Source organism: Elgaria multicarinata, chromosome 8, assembly GCF_023053635.1.
Source record: "Elgaria multicarinata webbii isolate HBS135686 ecotype San Diego chromosome 8, rElgMul1.1.pri, whole genome shotgun sequence".
Classification (NCBI taxonomy): domain Eukaryota; kingdom Metazoa; phylum Chordata; class Lepidosauria; order Squamata; family Anguidae; genus Elgaria; species Elgaria multicarinata.
The window spans coordinates 10,858,043-10,884,254 of record NC_086178.1 but is presented as its reverse complement, the minus strand read 5'-3'; the positions used below and the strand labels follow the sequence as shown (position 1 = coordinate 10,884,254).

The following is a 26,212-nucleotide window of genomic DNA, read 5'->3' as shown; positions in this document are numbered from 1 at the left end:
GTGGTTTTTTTTTCTCTTTATGTTTTTCTTTTTTTTTTCCCACCTCTTTTTTTTTTTTTTTTTATTATTTTATTTATTTTTTAAGAGGCCTCCCCCTTGACCTCCTGTGCCGAACTCCCCCTGTCAAACTCCTGTTTGCTCTTCCTGTTCGCTCGCTCCCTGGGAATCTGGCTTACTTTTATAGCTCCTACTTGAGCTGGGCCAGCTGCTCTTCCCTGCTTCTGCTTAGCTCCAAGTCAGGAACCAGAACATGTCATGGTAACCTGTGCAAGGCAGATGCTTGCATATCTTTGATTTAAGTTGGTAGTTTAATAGTTTCCAGACATGGACTTTTTTCTTTCTCATTGATCAATAAAATAAGGAAATGTTGGAATGAAGATTTGAACTGAGATTGCATGCTATCCACTGGATCACATGTTACTACCACTCAAGGCATGCTTTCTCCAGGGTTGTCTTTGAGTAATGCTGTCAAAGGCCCAGTTCAGATGACATGCTAAACCATCCTGCTTAACCTACATGCGGTGTTCAACGTCCCTGGAGGATGGAACACATTGTGGCCACCATTTTGATTTTTTTTAAAATGCGAAGGAGCGCAAGAGCACTCGAGCACAATTATAACTACTTATTTTTTTAAACACACACACACACACACACACTCCCCCACCCCACTCCCTATGGGCAATGGAGCTCCTTCTGCATGGGTTGCTGGGATATGGGGCAAAAGAATTGGAGGACTCAGGTGCTGCACTAACTGCTTTGTGGTTAAGGAAAACTTAACCACAAAAGTGTTAACGGTGTTGGCTGCACCCATTTTGCATGTGGTTAGTGTAACCACAGCTGGCCACGGTTATGTTAACCACAAAGCCCAAAGTGTCATCTGAACCGAGCCACAGACTCCATTCACATGACACGCTAAACCTTGCTGCTTAACCACAAAATTGTTAACAGAATGCTTAACCATGGTTAACGGTGTCTTCTGACACACACTTTCCATAATTATTGTGCAACATGGTTAGTGGCACTAACCATGGCTAAAAGTGTCATCTGACATGTGTCTTTAGTTAAGGGGCCATGGTTAAGGGGTTAAGGCATAGAGCTTCTGGTACAGAATGGACTAACTAGGTGGGGCCACTCTTGCCTGCAGTTTCTATGGCTGTTCTGAACTGCTGATTGATGCACTCACTGCAGCTCCCATTTTGTGTTTCACATTAGTTTTTTGGAGCGATTTTTGCTCTTCTTACCAGAGCATGTTTGCAGTTGAGCGTTTTCAATCCCCGCTTGCAATTTCCCCATACAGAACATCCGTTTCTCCTACCTCATTGAAGCCCCATTACACACAACAGGTTCTAATTACTGTGGCAGCGCAGCTGTCCTAGAAAGATTCCACCTCCGCTGTGATGACTGTAGCGGTATAGCAGGCATGGTGATGCAGAAAACAAAGGAACCGCTCACTAAACGGGGCAACGAATGTATGTAATTGCTAATTACATTGGTGTCTGCTCTAAAATGATGACCGTAACTGCCAAGGCTCCTAGCGCTAGGACTGCTGGGATTCAGGGGGGATCAGTTGAAGGAATCAGGTGCTCCACTAACCACGTTGTGGTTAGCATGTGTTTAAGGAAAACTCAACCACAAAAGGTTTAAAAGGGTCGTCTGAAAGTATTCCACTTGTGGTTTGCATTAACCACAGCTGAACATGGTTAAGCAAACCAAAAAGTCCAGAGTGTCATCTGAACCAGGCCAACAGTGTGTCACTTTGTTGGAAAGAGGCCTTCTGAGTTTTCACCTACAAACAATGCTTTCAGCATTAGACATGTGACCAAGGCCATGCACCCTTGGGAGAGGGACATCTACAGAAAGTGGGACATCTACAGAAAGTGGTGGAAGGAACTAGAGGATCGGCAATCCTTGACTTGTTATTGACCAATAGGGATGACTTAGTGGATAAAGTGGCAGTTACGGGAACTCTGGGGGAAAGTGACCATGTCATGCCTGAATTCTTGATTATGAAGGAGACAAAAGTCGAGCGTAGCCATACACGTACTCTGGATTTTAGGAAAGCTGATTTTAATAAACTCAGAACTATAATAAGTAAGGTCCCGTGGCAAGGGAGCCTAATGAGAAAAGGAGTGCAGGATGGGTGGGAGTATTTAAAAAATGAAATTTTAAAGGCACAGTTACAAACAATTCCAACAAGGTGAAAAGATAGAAGACAACAGAGAAAACCAATGTGGCTCCACAAAAAGCTTAGAGATGACCTGAAAACAAAAAGGGATACATATAGGAAGTGGAAGGAAGGCCAGGCTACAAAAGAACAGTACAGACAAGTGGCGCAGAAGTGCCGAAATGGCGTCAGGAAGGCTAAAGCTCAGAATGAGCTGAGATTAGCAAGGGATGCTAAAAGCAATAAAAAGGCTTTCTTCAGGTACGTGAATAGTAAAAGACAGAGGAAAGAAATGGTGGTTCAACTGCTTAATGAGGATGGCAAATTGATAACAGACGACAAAGAAAAGGCTGAAGTGCTCAATTCCTACTTTGCCTCGGTCTTCTCCCAAAAGCGGGTCTATGACCCCCCTGGAAAAAGTGAAGCAGAAGTTGAGGGGGCAGGATTGCAGTTTGAGATTGATAAACAAATGGTCAAAGAACACCTAATTTCCTTGAATGAGTTTAAATCTCCAGGGCCTGATGAACTGCATCCAAGAGTAATGAAGGAGCTAGCAGAAGAACTCTCAGAACCTTTGTCTATTATCTTTGCAAAATCATGGAAGATGGGTGAGGTGCCGGACGACTGGAGGAGGGCTAACGTTGTCCCTATCTTCAAAAAGGGCAAAAAGGAGGAACCTGGGAACTACAGACCAGTCAGTCTGACATCCATCCCTGGGAAAATTCTGGAGCAGATTATAAAGAAGTCAATCTGTAAACACCTTGAAATCAATGCAGTGATTACTAGAAGCCAACATGGATTTGTCAGGAACAAATCCTGTCAGACTAATTTGATCTCATTTTTTGATAGGATAACCTCCCTTGTGGACTGTGGGAATGCTGTGGACGTCATATATCTTGACTTCAGCAAAGCTTTTGACAAAGTACCACATGACATTCTGATTAACAAACTAGCTAAAAGTGGGCTAGATGGAACAACTATTAGGTGGATTCACAATTGGCTACAGAATCGGACTCAAAGAGTACTTATCAATGGAACCTTCTCAAACTGGGGAGAGGCAACGAGTGGGGTGCTGCAGGGCTCAGTCCTGGGCCCAGTGCTCTTCAACATTTTTATTAATGATTTGGACGAGGAGGTGCAGGGAACGCTGATCAAATTTGCAGATGACACAAAATTGGGTCAAACGGTGGTTTTCGCCCATAGGATTGCATTGAAGAAAAGAATTGGGGATAACTGGGTTGATTTTTAAGCTATCGTTCTGAAAATTCTTGTGCACAGAGAGTCGTGGATGGGGGTCATTTTGAGACTACTCTCAACGTTCTGCGTCCTGTGGTTCACATGCAATATTTTTTAAAAAAATCGGGTACATTTACATACAAACGATAGGGTAAAACGGCTGCGGCGCAGCGGGGTTTATTGAAGCAATGACAGGCACATTCAACTCCCAATCCTGATGAGAATTGATCACCTCATGAAGCATCATCCTCCAATCCTAGCGTTTGAGGCGGGGACTAAGCCAGAGTCACCCTCACAGTCAGAGAGCTCTCAGCCTCTTGTGGGTTTAGCGTTCGTTGGGAGAGGGTCTACTTAGTGAGCTGCTGCTGTGTACTTTGGAGATAGATTAGGATTTTAGCTTGGCGTGTGTGTTTGTTTGCTTCTTTCTGACTTTTAGCTTAGTTTGCCCTGTGTTTTTCCCTTACTTTGGTTTCATATAAACTTTATTTTTAAATTTTGGAGTGTGTGTTTGTTTGTTTGTTTGGTTGTCCGCCCCCCTTCCCTCTCTTAAAGCCTGACTGTGTTTCAACTTCCTTCTGCTTTTGTGAAAGCTTTGTTTTGAAAGCATACACACACTTCTTCTTGTCCCATTTCCCTACATTTATTAGTAATATTCTTAAACATATTATTATATTCTTTTACATATTCTTAGTAGTATATATACTAGTATATTCTCATACATATTATTAGTAGTATTAATATTTTATTCTTCTTATACATATTAGTAGTAGTGTTTGGTTGGTTCTTTGCCTCCCTCCCCTCTCTTAAATCCTGATTGTGTTTCCTTCTATCTATTTACAAAAAAATACCAAAAAAATATTATTCTCTTTTTCTTCTCTGTGTAACTTGGACTGTGTGTGTGCTGTGTGTGCACTGCTTTTGTGAAGTGCAACAGCCACAGATTGAGCATTTTGGGGAAAGCATACACACATTTCTTGTCCCATTTCCCTACATTTAAACATATTATTATATTCTTATACATATTCTTAGTAGTATATAGTATATTCTTATACATATTATTAGTAGTATAAATATTTTATTCTTTTTATACATATTAGTAGTAGTATTAATATTTTATTAGTCATCATGAGAAGAGGGAGCAGGCATGCTGGAAGCAGCAAGGCTCAGGCTGGCACCAGTAAGCAGGCTGCCTCTCCTGCTGTGAAAATCAAACGGGCAACTCCTTGGCTGGCTGCTCCACAACAGAAGCAGGAGAAGGAGCAGGCAGAGCCACTCTCTTCTGCAACTTGTGCCCGGCATTCTCTTTTTGAGGGTGGGAATGGGAAAAGTGCCCCTTTACAAGAGGCAGCTGGCATTAGAGGAGGAGGAGGAGTATCCCCAAGTCCTTCATTATCGTTTGAGCCCACGAGCCTGCTGCTGGACCTGTCCTTCTCCTCGGTGACCGACTCGCTGGGATGGTTTGCGTTTGCAATGCGTGACTAACTGCAGTGCTGGCTTAGAAACCAGCCATCACTTCAGCCATCAAAAACCAGCTTTTGACAAAGTACCACATGACATTCTGATTAACAAACTAGCTAAAAGTGGGCTAGATGGAACAACTATTAGGTGGATCCACAGTTGGCTACAGAATCAGACTCAAAGAGTACTTATCAATGGAACCTTCTCAAACTGGGGAGAGGCAACGAGTGGGGTGCCGCAGGGCTCAGTCCTGGGCCCAGTGCTCTTCAACATTTTTATTAATGATTTGGACGAGGAGGTGCAGGGAACACTGATCAAATTTGCAGATGACACCAAATTGGGTGGGATAGCTAATACCCTGGAAGACAGAAACAAACTTCAAAGTGATCTTGATAGGCTGGAGTGCTGGGCTGAAAACAACAGAATGAAATTTAATAGGGATAAATGCCAAGTTCTACATTTAGGGAATAGAAACCAAATGCACAGTTACAAGATGGGGGACACTTGGCTCAGCAATACTACAAATGAGAAAGATCTTGGAATTGTTGTAGATCACAAGCTGAATATGAGCCAACAGTGCGATATGGCTGCAAGAAAGGCAAATGCTATCTTGGGCTGCATTAATAGAAGTATAGTTTCCAAATCACGTGAGGTCCTGGTTCCTCTCTATTCGGCCCTGGTTAGGCCTCATCTAGAGTATTGCGTCCAGTTCTGGGCTCCACAATTCAAGAAGGACGCAGACAAGCTGGAGCGTGTTCAGAAGAGGGCAACGAGGATGATCAGAGGTCTAGAAACAAAGCCCTATGAAGAGAGACTGAAAGAACTGGGCATGTTTAGCCTGGAGAAGAGAAGATTGAGAGGAGACATGATAGCACTCTTCAAATACTTAAAAGGTTGTCACACAGAGGAGGGCCAGGATCTCTTCTCGATTCTCCCAGAGTGCAGGACACGGAATAACGGGCTCAAGTTAAAGGAAGCCAGATTCCGGCTGGACATCAGGAAAAACTTCCTGACTGCTAGAGCAGTGCGACAGTGGAATCAGCTACCTAGGGAGGTTGTGGGCTCTCCCACACTAGAGGCATTCAAGAGGCAGCTGGACAACCTTCTGTCAGGGATGCTTTAGGGTGGATTCCTGCATTGAGCAGGGGGTTGGACTCGATGGCCTTGTAGGCCCCTTCCAACTCTGCTATTCTATGATTCTATGATTCTATGATTGGCTGGGTGGGTCCAGGGAGTGGTAAATGCCTCCCTCTGTCAGGGAGTGGTGCCTGCTGCCTTGAAAGGCGGCTGGGCAACTTCAGACATTCTTGGAAGAAACGGATTACCTGGACCCATTTCTGTCTGGTTTCAGGCCAGGGCACAGCACTGAAACAGCCTTGTTGGCTCTGACTGGCGACCTACTCCAGGTGAAAGACAGGGGGAGTGCTACCCTGTTGATCTTCCTGGATCTCTCGGTGGCTTTTGATGCCATTGATCATGGTATCTTACTGGGTCGGCTCTGCGAGATGGGAGTAGGAGGCACTGTGTTACAGTGGTTCCATTCTTACTTGCGGGACCGATCCCAGAGAGTGGTATTGGAGGATTCCTGTTCCACCCTATGGCAATTAAGCTGTGGGGTGCCACACAGTTCTATTATGTTCCCCGTGCTGTTCAACATCTATATGAAGCTGTTGGGTGTTTTGGGTTGGTGCCATCAGTATGCTGATGATACTCAGCTCTACTTCTCCTTGTCGTCGGAGTCAGCTGGGGCTGTGAAGGTGCTGGACCAGTGCCTGGAGGCTGTAATGGGCTGGATGAGGGCCAATAAACTGAAGCTGAATCCTGATAAGATGGAAGCTCTGTGGATTGGTGGTTCCCAAGTCCAGGAATTGGGTAAGCAACCTGTTCTGGATGAGGTGGCACTCCCTCTGAAGGAGCAGGTACGTAGCTTGGGAGTACTCCTAGGTCCATCATTGTCACTGGAGGCCCAGGTGGACTCTGTGGCATGAAGTACTTGGGGTCAGCTTCGGCTGATCCACCAGCTACAGCATTTCTTGGAAAAGGACAATCTAGCCACAGTAGTACATGCACTGGTAACTTCCCGATTAGACTACTGCAATGCACTCTACATGGGGCTGCCCTTGAAGACGATGCGGAAGTTGCAGCTAGTGCAAAATGCAGCAGCTAGACTGCTGGCAGGTACATTTTATAGAGCCCACATAACACCGGTCTTAAAGGTACTGCACTGGCTGCCTATATGCTTCCGGTCAGAATTCAAGGTGCTGGTAAAGATGTTTAAAGCCCTAAATGGCTTGGGACCTCAATACTGGAGAGAGTGCCCTCTCCTTATATATGCCTGCCCGATACCTTAGATCTGTTGGAGGAGCCCTTCTCCGCATCCCACCAATGCAACATATACGTTATGATGGGACATGGGAGACGGCTTTCTCTGTGGTGGCACCCTGACTGTGGAATGCCCTCCCCTTGGAGGCCCGATTGGCACCAACATTGATTTCATTTCGATGCCAAGTAAAAACATGGCTTTTTAACAATGCCTTTGATTCACTGGCACATTGTTTTAACTGTTTTAATTGCATCTATTGCTTTTAAATTATATATTGTTTTAACTTGAATCATTGTTTAATTTGTTTTTAACTGTGTATATTTATTGTTTTATACTGTATGTTTTTATCTGTATGCCGCCCAGCTTAGTGATATAGGACGGGATATAAATATTTTAAATAAATAAATAAATCAAGCCCACAGAGGTACATCTGAACATTCCATCTATCTATTATTATTATTATTATTATTATTATTATTATTATTTATATAGCACCATCAATGTACATGGTGCTGTACAGATAACACAGTAAATAGCAAGACCCTGCCGCGTAGGCTTACAATCTAATAAGTTGTAGTAAACAATAAAGAGGGAAGGAGTGTGCGAACAGGCACAGGGAAGTGTAAACAGGCACCGGGTAGGGTGAAGCTAAACAGTATAGAGTTAGAACAAACTCAATGTTTGAAGGCTATAGGGAAAAGAAAAGTTTTTAGCTGAGTTTTAAAAGCAGTGATTGAGTTTGTAGTTCTCAAGTGTTCTGGAAGAGCGTTCCAGGTGTAAGGGGCAGCAGAAGAAAAAGGACGAAGCCAAGTAAGGGAAGTGGAGGTCCTTGGGCAGGCGAGAAGCATGGCATCAGAGGAGCGGAGAGCACAAGTGGGGCGATAGTGTGAGATGAGAGAGGAGAGATAGGCAGGAGCTAGACCGTGAAGAGCTTTGAAGGTCAGCAGGAGAAGTTTATATTGGATTCTGGAGTGAGTTGGAAGCCAATGAAGAGATTTCAGAAGTGGAGTGACATGGTCAGAGCGGCGGGCCAAGAAGATGATCTTAGCGGCAGAGTGGTGGACAGAGACCAGCAGACTGATGTGAGACGAAGGAAGGCCAGAGAGAAGAAGGTTGCAGTAGTCCAACCGAGAGATAACCAGTGCGTGAACGAGAGTCTTGGCAGAAGAGACAGACAAAAATGGTCGAATCCTGGGGATATTATACAGGAAGAAACAACAGGATTTAGCTAATGCCTCGATGTGAGGAGTAAAGGAGAGCGAGGAGTCAAATATAAAGCCAAGACTACGAGCTTCCTTGACTGGAGTAAGCGTGACATCGTTGACAGTAAGAGAGAATCTATCTATCTATCTAATCACTGTAGTATTTACCTTTTTACCTTTCGGGGAAGCCATTACCTGCTTCTAGTGCATTTGAACCTGGATTTTGTGAGTCCCACACAAACACACATTATTGATAATTACTTTAGTAGAGATTGTGTATTTTTTACTACCATGCCAAGAGATTTTCAGTGTATTTCTAATTACAGGATATGACTTTCCATATTGAATGAATGAATGAATAGTTTATTTGTTTGTAGCACAAAGACCATTACAAAATACAGAATTGCTCACATATAGCAACACACATTATTTAAAATATTCAAAATATTTGAGGTACAATCCTTTCTCAGCCAAGGAATCAGTCAGTGGGTCACTCTAGGGGTGCTCCATTTGTCTGCAGCACCCACCCTTTGCTATCACAATGGTGACATACATGCCAAAGTCACAAGGATAATTTCAGTGATTACATTATAACCTAAAATGCTGGCAGTCAATATCTGGCACTATCAGATAGGTGGGATCACTGATGATAATTTATACAAAACTATTAAATCAAATGGTCCCCCTTACAATCTACTCAGACTTTGTTAAGAAAGTTATTTCTGATTTTTTGGGCTGCAGCAGCAAACTTTGCTACCTTAATTGTGATTGCTTTACTATGGTCCGCCAGCAGATCGCAGATAATGTCTCTAGTGTGCCAACCCGCTCCTCCTAACAATAGTTCCTTTAGAAAACGCTCCCTGATTTCTTTGTACAGAGGGCAACGCAGAAGATAATGCGCTAGGTCTTCGATCTCCCCCGAGCCACAAAAACAGATCCGCTGGGCATGGGGGACTTTTTTGTACTTCCCCTTCAAGAAAGCAGAGGGCATTGTCTGAAAACGAAGGGCAGTGAAGGCCTTTCTTAGGGCAGGAAACGATAGGTCAAGCAAATATTGTGAAAAGTACTGTTCTTTCTTAATAAGACTAAACCACGGAGAGAAGGCCTGTAATTGACTAGCTATTGCGTTTCCTTGGGCATCAGCCTCATAGATTCTATCTCCAATACTCCTTTTGTTATTAGCTAGCAGCTCCTGCACCTCCTTGGCATAGAGCTGGGACAAAGTTAACCAGTTATGTGCCCATCCCCCCTTCGCCAACTGTTCATTGAAACATTGTTTAGCTAAGTTATTTTCATTTAGAGTCATTAGCTTTTTCCCATAAAGTATAATACTCTTGTGGATTCTTGACTTGAAGGAGGGCAAATCCACCTCCATTCTTATTAAGGCAGCGGGAACCCCTACTGGAAGAGCTAACAATTCCTTCAACACCATGTTCTGTGCGGTCTCTACTGATGAAATAGAGTCTTGACTCCATAATTCTGCCCCATACAATAGTTGTGGGAGAAATTTGGCTACAAAAAGCTTCAGGGTAGGGGCAACCAAGGAGCCACCTTTGTGTCTTCCATATGATAATATTGCTTTAGCTGATCTTATAGCTGAGAATTTAGCTGCCTCCACTTGGGTTTTCCAACCCCCATTAAAGGAGAAGTATATTCCCAGATATTTAAAACTCATGCATTGTTCTATCTGCTGGCCATCCAAGAGCCATCTGTGCACGCGATTTCTCCTAGAGAAGACTACCACCTTGGTTTTAGAATAGTTGATTACTAATTTTTCCTTTTTACAGATCGTGCCTAATCTATTATTATTATTATTATTATTATTATTATTATTATTTATTTATTTATTTATTTATATAGCACCATCAATGTACATGGTGCTGTACAGAGTAAAACAGTAAATAGCAAGACTCTGCCGCATAGGCTTACAATCTAATAAAATCATAGTAAAACAATAAGGAGGGGAAGAGAATGCAAACAGGCACAGGGTAGGGTAAGCAGGCACAGGGTAGGGTAAAACTAACAGTATAAAGTCTGCACAACATCAAGTTTTAAAAGCTTTAGGAAAAAGAAAAGTTTTTAGTTGAGCTTTAAAAGCTGCGATTGAACTTGTAGTTCTCAAATGTTCTGGAAGAGCGTTCCAGGCGTAAGGGGCAGCAGAAGAAAATTGACGGAGCCGAGCAAGGGAAGTAGAGGCCCTTGGGCAGGCGAGAAACATGGTGTCAGAGGAGCGAAGAGCACGAGCGGGGCAATAGTGTGAGATGAGAGAGGAGAGATAGGGAGGAGCTAGACCGTGAAAAGCTTTGAAGGTTAACAGGACAAGTTTATATTGGATTCTGAAGTGAATTGGAAGCCAATGAAGAGATTTCAGAAGTGGAGTAACATAGTCAGAGCGGCGAGCCAAGAAGATGATCTTTGCGGCAGAGTGGTGAACAGAAACCAACGGACTGATGTGAGAAGAAGGAAGGCCAGAGAGAAGAAGGTTGCAGTAGTCCAACCGGGAAATAACCAGTGCATGAACAAGCGTCTTGGCGGAAGAGACAGACAAAAATGATCGAATCCTGGCAATATTATACAGGAAAAATCGACAAGATTTAGCTACTGCCTCAATATGAGGAATAAAGGAGAGCGATGAGTCAAATATAAAGCCAAGGCTACGAGCTTCCTTGACTGGAGTAAGCGTAACATCATTGACAGTAAGAGAGAATGAGAGATGAGGAGAAGGTTTAGGAGGAAAAACGAGCAATTCAGTCTTTGCCATATTGAGTTTCAAACGACGATGAAGCAGCCAAGCTGAGATACCTTAAAGACATCTATTCAACAGTCTCTTCAGGCCGACCTGAGTAATAGATAAAAGGGCCATATCATCTGCGTAAAGGAGCGCCTGGACCTTCTTGGGGCCAATAGAGGGAGGAAAACAGTCCAGAGCTGTTAGCTCGGACACCAGATTGTTCACATAATAGTTGAACAAAAAAGGGGCGAGTAGACAGCCCTGCCTGACTCCTCTTCTGATGATAATTTTGTCAGAGAGGGTCCCAGATGGGCCAATCCTCACTCTTGAGTCCGTTTGTGAGTGCAGTTTTTGCAGCAAAAACAGGAGTCGTCTGTCTATGCTTGACCGTGAAAGTTTGTCCCAGAGGTGATCTCTATCAACAAGGTCAAAGGCGGAAGTGAAGTCCACAAAGGCCATGTACAGGCTTCCTCCAGGTTGACTCCGATATTTGAGGATCAAGTGGTTGAGCACAAAGCATTGGTCAATAGTGCTCCTCCCTTGGCCGAAACCGGCCTGTTCCTCCGCCAGGATGTCATTTTCATTCGCCCACGCTTGGAGTTTATCCAATAAGAATCTGCCATATACTTTTGAAACAATATCCAATAAACTTATGGGCCTGTAGCTTTTAGGGTCATTTTTTTCACCTTTTTTATATAAAGGGACTATAATACTTGACTGCCATCCGGCTGGGATATTTCCTGTTTGGTTGATATTTGAAAAGAGATTTGCCAGGATTGGGGCCCACCAGTTGATATTCTATTTAAAAAGTTCCGGGGGAAGCATGTCTTCTCCTGGTGCTTTATCTACTGCCAGCTTGCCCAATATGCAGCTGACCTCATTAGCTGTCATGTTGGGCCAAACTGGGAGGTTGGAGATGGTTAGTCCCTCCTCGGTTGATTCACGGATATCATAGCTAGCGAAGATACTCTCAAAATGCTGTTGCCATTTTATCGCCGGGATTTGCATTTCCAAATATGGTTTGGAGGCGCGTAGGCCCTCATGCACTGTTTCCCAAAATTTGCCATCATCCTTCTGTTTTACTGCCTGGGCGAGCTCTTCCCACTTACGGCTGATATAGACTGACTTTTTCCTTCTCAGTAAGGCCTTATATGCCGATCTTTTCCCTATCAGAGTTTTTAGAAGCGTGTTCGAGTTTGCCTTTCTGACCTTTCTGCTTAACCCCATTAATTCTTTTTTCGTGTTTCGACTTTCCATATTAAATAAAGGTGTGTTGGACTATAACAAGTGTCTTCGTAATGCTTGGGCCACAACAGCTTTATGCAGTGATGGTTAACTTTATTATTGATTTTACTATGTTTGTACAATCAATTGTATTTTTTAAAATAGTTGATATTATTACACTTCAAGCCTTGAAACACTTCAGTGGGAATAAGCCCCTCTGAACACAGGGCAGCTTATTTCTGACCAGACACACATAGGATCACACTGTTGATTGCATCTGGTGACGGATTTGCTGAATTCAAATGAATAAACTGAGCTGTCTTAAGTATATGGGGTAGTGGAGAAAGAAAGTCTCTCAAATATCACAATACGTATGTGCAGCATCTGCATCTCAGTCCATGCAGACCTAATACAAATAATTCTGATAGTGGAGGTACAATGCCACCATTGTACAAAGGCAGAAATATTCAAGAGATATCCTGAAGCGTCCAGGAATGAAACAACTGGAACAACAGGTTTAATATAATATGGAAATATTTGATCATAAAGAGACATAAACTCATCTATAGTGAAAGACTCTAAAAGGTCTAAAGTAGCACCAGAAGCCGGCTGTGAGTCTGGAGGAGTGAGTTTATGTCAGTTCTTCTTAACACCCATGAAAATATGAGTTGGAGATTTTTTTAAAGTATTTTCAGGAGCAGCTCCTTGCACAGCACATTGGAAGTGTTAAGATTAAAATTAGGAAAACATAAATGTAGCAAGATGTTGACTCTCTACAAGAGGGCTCAGTTGGCACATCAGCTACAGCTTAAGAAAGGCTGTCTTACATAGACATGCAAACAGGATGTTCTGGGTGTGCCCAGGCACAGCCTAATTTCCTAGGACTCTCTCTGCTTTCCTGCACTCACTGCTTTTAAGGAGGATGGGAAAGCACCATTGGCATCCCTGGGGGAACTACGCACTTTCTGGTGGCCCTGGAAAATGAGCTTTCCTGCCCACTCCACTGTTCTAATCGGGAGTGGGGGAGGGGAAAGCACACTTTATCCCCCCACCACTGCAACAATTGGGATCTTAAGGCCCCGATTGGAGCAGTGGTGGAGGGCGAGAAAGTGTGCTTTCCCGTCCTCCACTCCAATCAGGACATTTAAGGGGCACAGTCAAATGAAATGAGCTGTGCACGCCTGTGCTGTCCTGGTCATTGTTGCCAGAGATTATAGGAATGAAAGGAACACCCTGCACCTGTTCCAACAATGTGATGGGCACACTCTCCATCACAAGTAACTCACCTGCACCCACAACAAGCACATTTCATTCTTCTTAGTGCTGGTACCAATTGGAGCCACGGTATGCCTTTCTCTAACTCATTCTATTATTTATTTATTTAAAACATTTATATCCTGCCCAATATCATTAAGATCTCAGGGCAGCATACAGATAAAAGCATACAGTATAAAACAATAATTATACACAGCTAAAAACAAAATAAACTGTGAACCAAGTTAAAACAATACAAAATTTAAAAGCAGTAAAAACAATTAAAACAGTTAAAACTAGGGCTGTGCACGGACCCCTCGATCCGCTTCGGATCCCAATCTGCAACTTTCAGATCGGGTCCGCTCTGCTCCATGCCGATTCACCAGTGGTCCGCTCTGCTTCACTGTGGAGCTCCAGATCTGAATCGGAGCTCCATTTTCCCCACATAGGCTTGCATTGAAATCCAAAGGCCTATAACTTTTATTCTGTTAATGTTAGAAACCTCAAAATTGGCACCATGAGAGCTTATCCATGTGTCCATATTCGTACCCAGTTGGAAGGAAATCCAATCCTCCACTGATTTTGGGGGATTTTTTGAAAATCCTACACCCCATTTTCAGAAATGGGATTTACTCTGACATTTTTACAGATACAAACTTGAAAGTGGGCACCCTCACAGATGCCATCTAGATCCACATTCATGGCAAGCTTCAAGCAAATCCCATCATCCATTTTTTTTTTGGCCTTTTTCCCCATTTTTTACTGACCCCAATTCAAGTCCCATGCTAGAACTCCATCAGTTTTCATGTTAGAAACCTCAAAATCGGCACCATGAGAGCTTATCCATGTATCCACCTTCATGCCCAGTTGGAAGTCAATCTGAGCCTTCTCTGATTTTGGGGAAAATTTTGAAAACCCCCCACCCCATTTTCAGAAATCCAACTATCTCAGGGATTTTTATAGCTGCAGACAGCTAAATTGGCCTTCCTTATTCATGGGCATTTCAAAGGAAATCCCAACATGCTATGAATTGGGGAGTATTTAAAGATAAACCTTATGATTCTTCTTCCAAACTTCAAAAAATTACTTGGAACTTCACAAAGTCTAAACAGGGTGAGTGCAGGAAAGACTAATGCCCTGTTTCAAAGCAAAACAACCAGCCCAGAAGAGGAGAGGTGGCAGCAGGCGGTGGCTCTGCCCTGGCCCTAAGCAGTGGGAGCAAGCATGCAATAGGCTTGTGGGGTTGACCCACACAGCCCATCTACATCTCCCAGGCACCATGAGGGTAGAGAGGCAGGCAGAGATATACTACACACACACACACACACACACACACACACACACACACACACACACACACAAACACACACACACTGTGTGATAGATCTATGGGGAAGTAAGTCCAAGGCAGCAGTTCTGAATACCCCACAATGTCAGCACCCAGGCAGAGGTGGGAAGGCGGGCATGCAGCAGACATTTCTGGGGGCACAAGTAAGTGAGCCAAGGATTGTTTCCACTTTCCAGGCCATCAAAGCCAGTAATGCAAATCAGTCCTGTGAGGTGGGAACAGCACAGAGAGATGCCTTTTGCATCCCATAACCAATAGGGGGCTAGGAGGATAAGAGTAAACCTTTGTCGTCCTTGCTTCAGAAGTGTGATCACACAGCCATTAGTAAACAACAATAATAATGTTAATAATAGCAGTGCTTGTAATATTAATCATCATCAACAACAATAAGAAGTTGAACCACAATGAAAGCCTGCCTGACTTCACATAAGAGGGAAAGCCAGGAGAGCTTTGGCTATGGGGTGGTATATAAATTTAACAAATAAATAAACACAGCAGGGGTGGAACTAAAAGCACTGCAGCAGCGTTGCTGAATCACAAAAACAAGAAGAATATATTTTTTTTTAAAAAAAGGATATGTCTGTCTTTTACCAGTAAGAGGAAAGTGGACATGCCCAGGGGGAGGGGGAACTGTGCCAATTTGACTGGCCCTGTCTAGGTACCAGTCTTTCAGAAGCTACCGCACACTTCAACTCATGAGAGGCATATAGTAGCTCCACTGGCTAACCTTTGGAAGGTTCTGATGACCCTCCAAGGGCAGGAGTGTGCACTGGGCACGTACACATGCCTTATTCATTCATTCATTCATTCATTCATTTATCATATTTATACCCCGCTCCTCAGTCAAAACAGGCTCTCGGAGCGGCTTACACTTAGCAAAAAAGACAGTCCCTGCCCTCAGGCTTGCAGTCTAATATGGACATCATCCCCTTGCACCACATCTATTCAGTTGTTCACCAAGGCTAGGGTGGGTAGCAGTGCTGTTTTTCCTATCTGTTATTTACTTATTTAGTATATGATTTAAGGCTGTGTTTGTGCATTTGGTGGGGCTAGTGCTTCAAAGAAACACTGGAAAAAGTCCATTCAGACAAAGAAATAAAAGTTACCCAGTATCCCAACTTACTAAGTATCCTGTTTTGCTTATTCCTCCCCCCCCTCCAACATTGGGATTGGAGGATGCTTCATCAGGTGATCATGTTTGGGAGTTGAAACTGCCTCTCATCGCTTAAAAAAACCTTACCCCATCCCGCTTTAAGCCATTCTAAATGAATTAATAGCAAGCAAACCACAGGACAAAAAACTCTGAACATCTCCACAAAATGACCCCCAATCACCACTCCCTAAGCACAGCAGGTTTCAGGGATGTGGGTTTCAAAACAAAAAAGTTATACACTAATATTTTCCGCAATGCAATCCTATGGGGAAAAATATCCAGAATGGTGGGCAGAACACTTCGCGAAAATAGGATCGATTCGCTTGTGGTCGATTCTCTTTGCTATGCTTCGCTAGCCCCCGGACTCGCTTCTCCTCTGCCTATAATGGAGGCAAAGCCCCCCGCTTTGCTATTGCTTCACCGAACTGAAGAGAAGCGGATCACAGCCCTAGTTAGAACAATGTGCCATCTTAGTGAATTTAACCATTAAAGGCTTTTTTAAAAAGCTATGTTTTCACCTGGCACCAGAATAAAATCAATGTTGATGCCAGTTGGCCCTCCAACAGTCAGGAGCCATAACAGAGGAAGCTCTGTAGACACTATACTGTGCATTCAGCTGGTTATACAAGCAAGGATTTCCAAATTGTATAATGCAGGTGGGACCCACAACAAAATGTTGCATTGTGGAGTGCTCCTACTCGGGATACTCCATTCCATCCACCCTCCCATTCAGTTTCCCACTTTCCCACTATACTCAGTAAGCATGCAGTGGCCACTGAGCATGCTCAGTCTTCATTGGGCTGTTTTGGGGTCTCCTCCCTTTTCTCCTCTAAATATGTTTCTTCTTCTGCAAACTTTGGGGCTCCCCCATGAAAGCTGATGCCTCCTGCTTATGCATGTTGTTTTGGCTATATAAGAACTGGAACTCAAAGAATCAAGATGACAAGATAAGAAATGAGCATTGTTGGAAATGAAACCAGACAGAAGAGGGTTCGGTGTATATTCAGTGGAATCATGGGACCTGGAATTCCTCATTGGACTGATAATTGTATGTACAAGTAAATTTACTATCGGATCCATAGATAGCATAGTACCAGTAAAATTGTCAGTGCTTTAGATGAGGAGGGATATTCTTAAATAGTTTCTGATAAGCATCATCCTGGGGTGTTCTATATTTCCCATACATTCTTAATTTTATTGTACTTTAATATGCTGTTTACCAAATTGAAAACTTTTGGCCCAAAAAATAGTATACAAATAAACCTTAACAAGCAGTTGGTTCCCCCTGAACACAGTTTGTGGAGAAAAATCAAATCAAAGTTAAAGGACATACAAATTGAATTACAGTGAAAACCTTTATTATTTGTGGAATCTGTGTGCCAACAGCTTTCCAACAAAGTTTGTTTCATGAGAATTAGTCAACAGGAAGATAATGAAAAAAGTCTCAGCAACTCCTGACTTTGAATATATATATATATATATATATATATATATATATATATATATACCTTTTCTTATCACATTTGTTCAACAATATTTTATTAACACACCTCTTTTGTCCATAGTCACCACAAAAAGAAAAGAATTCAAAATTCTCTTCACTCAAATTCTTATTCAGATTAATTTGGTCTTAATAAATTATTTAGAAAGAAGTACCTTAATGAAAGTATCTTCATGTAGTTTAATTCCAAGTTCCCACATGCCTCCAATGATAGGAAGGAAAAGAGGCCCAGGAGGGTAGTGTCTGCGTGACCAGAGTTGTCTCAGGAAGACCAAAATCAGAAGAGCCACCAGCAGAGCAATCAGAAGTGCCCGTATCCCCATCATTCTCCTGCCTTCCCTTTGACTGTTGCTACAATGTCTGGGTATGTCGACTCTTCTTTCCCTTCTGGCCTTTCGCCTGCCTTAGAGATGTTGCCACTTCTTTCTCTTGTACGCTGTTAACATCTATTTATATTCACCAACTACAAAACAACAAAACCAAATAAGCAATTAAGCATAATCTCTTCTTATATAATTTTACTTTTGAATTTGGTCCTACAGGCTTGTCTCACAGGAGCACGGTGTACTTTGCATCATGGCTAATTCTGATATGTCTCACTCTAATAATTAGAAGGAGTGTTTAATTAGAGATGCCAGTCTAATTCTGCTCAAAGCTAACATGGGACCATTTTGGGGAGTGGGGATTGCCATAACTATTCAGAAAAATCAGTATACTGTAAGTTGATGAAATATAGCTGAATCTAAGAAGAGTCCTGCTGGATCAGACAAGAGGTCTATGTAGTTCAACATCTTGTTTCCCACAGTGACCAACCGGATGCCAGGACATGAGGGCAATGGCCCTCTCCCAGTGTAGCTCTCTAGCAACAGATATTCAGAAGAAAGCCATTGATAGCCTGATCATCCATGATTTGTCCAAAGCCTTTTAGGTTCTTGACATCATGGATGAGCGAATCCTGTCTCTTAGTTCCAGGAACTTTTCTCTTTTGCCTCCCTGTACTCTCAGCTATCCAAGGAGAGTTGCAAGCACATGTGTTGCTTTTATATTGTTGTCTATATGTTTCTGATAGTTTTTAAAAAATGTTGTATACTTTTTTAATGTTTACTGTTTTTGACTGTTGTAAACCGCCCAGAGAGCTTCGGCTGTGGGGTGGTATATAAATGTAATAAATAAATACATAAATAAAATAAAATAAATGCGCATAGACCAGCTATCTCCAACCTGGTGCTCTCCCAATTTGTTGGTGGCCATGCCGGCTGGGGCTTAAGGACATTGTAGTCCTGCTCAGCTTGAGGGCACCAGGTTGATGAAAGCTGCTGGCAGAAGCCATCCTGGAAAGTGCCAGGTACATGCTGGAAAATGGGTTGTGTCTTCCTTTATATTTTACATTAGCCTCCATAAACAGCTCTATTGAAACTGATCAAGTTTTGGTTATGAGGTTGACTGCATGGGTGTACCAGGGAGATGATGGATTTCCCAGGAAAAGGGGGCACATGGGCCTCAAAGAAATACAAAAGAGGGGTTCAGAAAGACATATCTGGCAAGGGAGGTATTGTGGAATCTCAATTAGACATGGAAATGTTATTCACTCGCACTGCTTTATTCAGCAAGACAGAGAAACACGCTGCAACAGAGACCCCACCATCACCGAGGTGACATCTGCCTGACCTGCAGAGGTGTTTTTTTTTTTACTTGCATAGGGTTCCCATTATTATTGCATACAATGGCAATCTTATTGCTAAACATTGAAGCTAGACTGACAGCAGCCGCAGACATTGGCTTGTCAGTTCCTCCTTTGGGATATCTCACTGTTGCAAAGGCTTCTACACACCAAAGCAGATTAAGGTTTACACCAGTACAGTGTGAATGTGAGACATATGCATATATATGTATGGTTTCATATATGGTTTTCCTCAAGGACCCTATTTGGAAATCTCCATTACAGAAAGAGAACAAAAGTCACTAAATTTTAGATTCAAAGTTCTTATAGATGTTTAGAAATTTCCATTACGAAGGGAAGCAAATAAGAAGATTACTTTAATCTCGGTGTTTTCTGTAATAAAATATTTGAGCTCTGACATCCTGCCACTTCATAATCAGTTACATTCAGGGTATTGTGTCTAACAGACAAAACTATTTCCACAAGCAACATTGTGTCCAACAGAACAAGCTATGCTGTTTAATTTGTAAGTTTGCCAGACAAAGTTCTTACAACAAGCTGCATTGTTATATTAAATTACAACAGTACCCTTAATGTAACAGTTTATGAAGGACGACAATATTACGTTGACCTGGTTTGGACCCTCAGACGGTTTATAACTGTGAGTGTTTGTAACTACGTTTTCTGCCCAGAGAGGGTGGGAGACTCCCTGTGAAATACTTGAAGTTGCTTTCCTTGCATTGTTTTATTCATTGCTATTTCCCCTACATTAATTCCCCTTAATAAATCCTTTTGCTTGCTTCCCATACTGGTTTCATTTCCTGACCATCCCAGCCTGATCAACTGAGCAGTTTAGGGAGTTATTTAAATCCCTTTTTTGCACCTTGTCTATCTCTTTCCTCATTCCCTCCTTCTGTTAGAGCTTTTCTACAGGAGGCTGTTAATTGGTTAATACACTGTATTGGTTTTCTGGTTCACTGCAGAATTGAGGTCCAAGTACTACATGAAGAGTGTTTCCTTTCTTGCTATCCCTCCTCATAACCTCTAGGTGACACTATAGAATAGTGTAATAGCGCAAATACACAAGGGGGAAAGCATTTTCTTTCATTTCCACAAATGATACTGCATTTTCCAGTATCTCTCCAGAATCTCTCCAGAAATGCTATTTAAAAAGAAGCAAAACATTGGTCATGACGTTGGCCAGATCTATACCTTGTGTCAAATCATTGTGATCCCACCATGGTAACACTATATCCCTCTTCTTATATATACTTTGTAGGACACACAATGACATTTGTTGGGGTATTTTGCATAATGTGGAATAAAACACATGAAATAACACTATGAAAGCTGAATATGGAAAGTGTAATCACCCCAACAGTTATCAGTGCACTTCAGTACTGCTATAAAGCACTACTTTAGATCTTGCCCTATTTTAAAGAACTCTTAAACAACCATGAGTCGAGAATGAGTGAACAATGAATGTCTCATGTAGAAGAGTGAAAGCGAGCAGCACGGACATACAATGTCCCTGGGGTGCACTGACACTTGCAGTTGGGAGAGAAGTGGTTGCATTGTAAAGCCTTTCAGCATACTATGTGGGGAAAGTTCAGAACTAAACAGTTGTGCATAAACACCAAACTGGATATAGGTGATAAGGATTTATTTAGCAACTAATTGCAGCACAAGACTGTTTCAAGTTCTGAGAGGCCCCACCTATACAGGGAATTTACTGTGGTGATACTGCACCTCACATACAGGCATGACACACGACATGACCTCCCATTTGTATTAGCCTTGGCCATAAAACCCGTATTTTCTCAAATTCCTTTTGTGATGGATTTTCCTTTTACTGTGGCTTCCCTGTGTTTCAAATTCAGCGTATCCTAAACTTGCAGTACTACTCTGAGGAGGGGCAGGGTTGCCTTCAGTACTGTCAGGAAAAATGGCAAGTGTTTAATCATGTTTGCTGATGTGTATCTGTGCATAACACACACACACACACACACACACACACACACACACACTTCTGCTGGCTTCCCTCTTGCTCTTTTTCTCCTGCCAGTGTACTGAAGAGTTAGTGCAACAAGAAATGCAGCATGTTGCTTTTGCAATGACTCTTGAAAAACAACAACACCTCTGCTTCTTCCCATGATCACATCTGCCCATAAGTTTACGGAATGTGAAAAAGGGGTGCAGGGAGGGAAGAAGCCGGACCGAAGGCAGCTCACCTATTCCAGCAATGCTGCTTCCCCTCCCCCTGCCTTTCAAGCAATAAAGACAGAACGTTATTTCAAGCCTTCCCAATTCTCTCCTTCGTCCATTATAATTTCTTTCCCTTAACTGACATGTGTTGATATACGCAGATGTAAATCACATTGTCTTCAATGAGGCTTACTCCTGAGAAAGTCAGCATATTGCTTTTGGGATGACGTTTAAGAAACAACAACCCCACTCCTTTGCATCTTTGCACCTACAAATAAGCTCAATTAATGTAAAAAAGAAGGAGGAAAGAAGGAAACTTCTTGTCCTGAGACTCTACCTACATAGCCAAATGAATGTTGTTTAGGATTACATTTCTTTCACAACAGCAAGATTTATATCAAGTCTTCACTGGATTAACTGGCTATGTGGGCCACAGGAAGAGTACATGTGAATTCAATGAAACACATTCTTAAGTTGCATCAGTGTCAGAAGATGCCTCTGCGTAGATTGGGTCATAGAGTGGAGAAGTACTAGGACAGAATGGACTCAGCAATTCAAAGCAGAGCATGAGATTAAGTGGTAAGAAATGAGGGAAATAATTACAGCACTAAAATTATTTGTATAATAATTCTACATAATAATTACACATAATTATTTATATATTTTTTACAATGAGTTACAGCGGGGGACAACACAGATTTTATAAAGATGGCGATGTGTTGTCAATCCAGCTATTGGTTCTTGATTGAGTTCCTTCACTGCTTCTGGAAGCTGGAACCTGAATGCTGGTCAAAAAGACGAAGAGTCAACCCTTGCCAGCTGCTCCCCCAAACACACCCGAACCCCGGCAGAGGAAATAACAGAAAGGCAGCAAATTAGTTAATAAACGGTTCTCCAAAGCATATATAAAGGAACAGGAGTTGGTACGCCCTGCCTCCCTCCCACGAGACTGTTACAACTGCCCTCGGCATACCTCACTTTTACCCTGTTAGATGGCACCCCTCAGGGAGGAGTGGCTTTGCCAACCAGCCATTGGCCAGGGACCAACAAGGCAGGACATAGAATCATATCGTAGAATAGCAGAGTTGGAAGGGGCCTACAAGGCCATCGAGTCCAACCCCCAGCTCAATGCAGGAATCCACCCTAAAGCATCCCTGACAGATGGTTGTCCAGCTGCCTCTTGAAGGCCTCTGGTGTGAGAGAGCCCACGACCTCCCTAGGTAACTGGTTCCATTGTCATACTGCTCGAATAGTCAGGAAGTTTTTCCTGATGTCCAGCCAGAATCTGGCTTCCTGTCACTTGAGCCCGTTATTCCTTGTCCTACACCCTGAAGGATTGAGAAGAGATCCTGGCCCTCCTCTGTATGACAACCTTTTAGGTCCTCCTCTGTATGACAACCTTTTAAGTATTTGAAGAGTGCTATCAAGTCTCCCCTCAATCTTCTCTTCTCCAGTTTAAACAGGCCCAGTTCTTTCAGTCTCTCTTCATAGGGCTTTATTTTCAGTCCCCCGATCATCCTGGTTGCCCTCCTCAGAACACGCTCCAGCTTGTCTGCGTCCTTCTTGAATTGTGGAGCCCAGAACTGGACGCAATACACTAGATGAGGCCTAACCAGGGCCGAATAGAGAGGAACCAGTACCTCACATGATTTGGGAGCTATACTTCTATTAATGCAGCCCAAAATAGCATTTGCCTTTCTTGTAGCCATATCGCACTATTGGCTCATATTCAGCTTGTGATCTACAACAATTCCATGATCCTTCTCACTTGTAGTATTGCTGAGTCAAGTATCCCTCATCTTGTAACTGTGCATTTGGTTTCTATTTCCTAGGTGTAGGACTTGGCATTTATCCCTACTAAATTTCATTCTGTTGTTTTCAGCCCAGCACTCCAGCCTCTTTGAAGTTTGTTTCTGTCTTCCAGGGTGTTAGCTATCCCACCAAATTTTGTGTCATATGCAAAAATGATAAGCATTCCCTGTACCCCCTTGACCAAATCGTTAATAAAAATGTTGAAGAGCACTGGGCCCAGGACTGAGCCCTGCAGTACCCCACTCGTTACCTCCCCCCAGTTTGAGAAGGTTCCATTGATATGCACTCTTTGAGTCCAATTCTGTAGCCAACTGTGAATCTACCTAATAGTTTCTCATGTTGCAACAGCACCCTCCCACCCATGTTCCCCAGCAACTGGTGCACATAGGATTACTGCCTCGAATACTTGAGATAGCACACAACCATCAGGGCTAGTAGCCATTGATAGCCTTTGCCTCCAGGAATTTAAAGCCATCGAAATTGGTGGCCATCGGGGGGGCTGAGTTTGGTGACCATGCAGCTGGTAAGAGTTTTTTAAGTTTCTAACCGGCCAAGCTGGAAAAGTCAATTATCTCTTTTTAATAGGGCATAAATTTCAAAGGAACACGATGGAAAAGGACTATGAATATTAATTGTTGATGTTGCTGATATTTGTGAAAAGTTGAAATGACTTAAAAAGTGAGAAATTGAAGCAGTTGGAGCTGTGAGCAACATCTCTGTCTGAAAATGAAAGTGACTGCTTGTGGCTGGAAGGTGCACGGCAGTTAACTGTTATTGTTAGAGATGCTGACTTGATTTATGGCGAATCTCACTCTTTATTGGAAAAGGAAGAGCTGTTAATTACCGGACTTACAGAGAGTTATAAGCAGCCCAGGCAAAGACTGACAGATGGTGTGCTAATTTGAGATTATAAAAGGGGAAAATAGACTGCAGCATTTGGAGAGGGGAGATGACTGTTTGATACTGCTGGAACTGTGTTTATTGTGGTTAGATCTCCCCCAGCGAATGCTGACTTGATATATGGTGAATGTCCCCCCTTAACAGAGAAGAAAGAGTTATTAAGTACTGAAAAGAGTATAAAGAATTTGGAGGCAGGAGCAGACCAGATCGAGAAGAGACAGGAGGCTTTTGAAAAATCATCCAATGTGCAATTTCAGGATCATGAATTAAGGGTGATTGCTTTAGAAGACCAAAATCATCGCTCATTACTTCGTATAAAACATTTAACTCAAGTACAAGGAGAAAAATTGCGAGATATAATTCTGCAGTGGTTCAAAGAGATGATGCCTGATTTGGAAATAGAGGATTGTGATTTGGACAGAGTCCACAGAGTGGGGGGGCAAAATTATAGAGGAGCTGCTAGAGACATTTTGGTAAAATTTAGCAATTATTATAAGAAAGAGCAAGTTATGAAGAAACTGAGATCCATGGCCCTGCTACAGTATAAAGGAAAATCAGTGCAAATTTATAATGATCTTTGCCAGCACACACTGAATTGGAGACGCAGTGTCAAGCCAATAATGGAAATATTAGTGAAAAAAACAATAAAATATGCTTGGGGTTATCCTGTATTCTTAAGATTCACATATGGTGGGGAGAGCACAGAGTAACCTCTTTGGATCAGGGTAAGGAGTTGCTGAAGAGCTTGGGTCTGTATGAGGAAGCAAGTGTGACTGAAACAGGTGGGGGGGAAATGAGGCTGGGGCATCTGGGATGTAATAGAATTGTTAACTGCATTATGAGATAATTGTAGATAGAAATGTTAAGCATAGAGACCTTGCCGGCCAGGCGCAGCACTGCCTCCCCCTCCCCCTAAAGTAGATGGCTAGAGTGATAGACTTAGAGGTGGGGGTGGGGTGGGGGGGAAGGGGGGATGGTGTGGGTTAGAGTAAGGGGTTTGAGGGTTTTGTTATGGTGTTTGTGTTTTTATGTATGTGAATTTGAGTTACAGAGCACAAGGGATCGGAAGAGACATCAAAAGGGCGAATATGGATAAAAAATAAAAGTATCAACACTCAATGTTAAAGGTTTGGGGGCAGTCATGAAAAGGAGGAGAATAGAACAAATGTTTAATAAGGAAGGATCTGACATCATTATGATGCAAGAAACACATCAAGGGTACGAGAACGTAAATATGATAAGGACAAAGTGGTCTATTTATTATGAAAAGTCATTGGGGACTTAAAAAAAAATGGAGTGGCCACTTTGATTTTTTTTAAAAAAGTGGATTTATACTAGAAACTACAAAGAAGGATGACAGCGGTAGATATCTCATGATAAAAGGTAAAATTGAAGGAACGGTATATACATTAATTAATGTTTATGCCCCAAATGAGAGACATAGAGAGTTTTTTATAAAATTATTTAAAGAAATAGAAGAATTCAAGGAGGGGTATGTTATCTTAGCTGGGGAATTTAATATGGTTATGGATAATAGATGGGACAGGTCAAACCCCACTAACATTGAAAAGAGGAATAATATCACTATATTGAATAAATTAGTAAAAGAAAATGATTATGTGGATTGTTGGCATTTACTTAATGGGGCTAAGCCTGGGTTTACATATTACTCCCCAGTTCATCATACATACTCCAGGATAGATCATATATTTGTCTCAAAAGATTTTGCAACTAAGATTTGTAAAATGGAAATGGGGGTAATAAAGGTAACAGACCACACATTGTTAAGTTTAGAATTTGCAGTTAAGAAGAATTACAAAGAAGCGTATAGGTGGAAAATGAACACAAAAATATTGAAATATTATAAAGTGGTAGAAAAAATTCAGAGGGAATTGTCAGAGTCCTGGGAAATTAATGAAAAGGGAGGAACAGCTGGGTCAGTCGTTTGGGACACCACGAAGGCTGTAGCAAGAGGAATCTGTATTAGAGAAATGTGTAACTTAAAAAGACAACAGTATGCAGAGCAGGAGAAGTTAGAGAT

The 26,212-nt window shown here is 42.4% G+C and overlaps 1 protein-coding gene across 2 annotated transcripts in view; it reads right to left on the bottom strand.

The window, feature by feature from the left end:
- The window catches only part of LOC134402435 (cytochrome P450 2J5-like), a 144,964-nt gene that overhangs the window by 83,645 nt on the left and 35,107 nt on the right, over positions 1–26,212 (bottom strand). For both annotated transcript variants that reach the window (XM_063131873.1, XM_063131874.1), the window contains exon 2: positions 17,750–18,057. In XM_063131873.1, coding sequence (XP_062987943.1) covers positions 17,750–17,920 — 171 coding nt within the window. In that variant the 5' untranslated portion in view covers positions 17,921–18,057. The remainder of the gene's footprint in view (positions 1–17,749; positions 18,058–26,212) is intronic.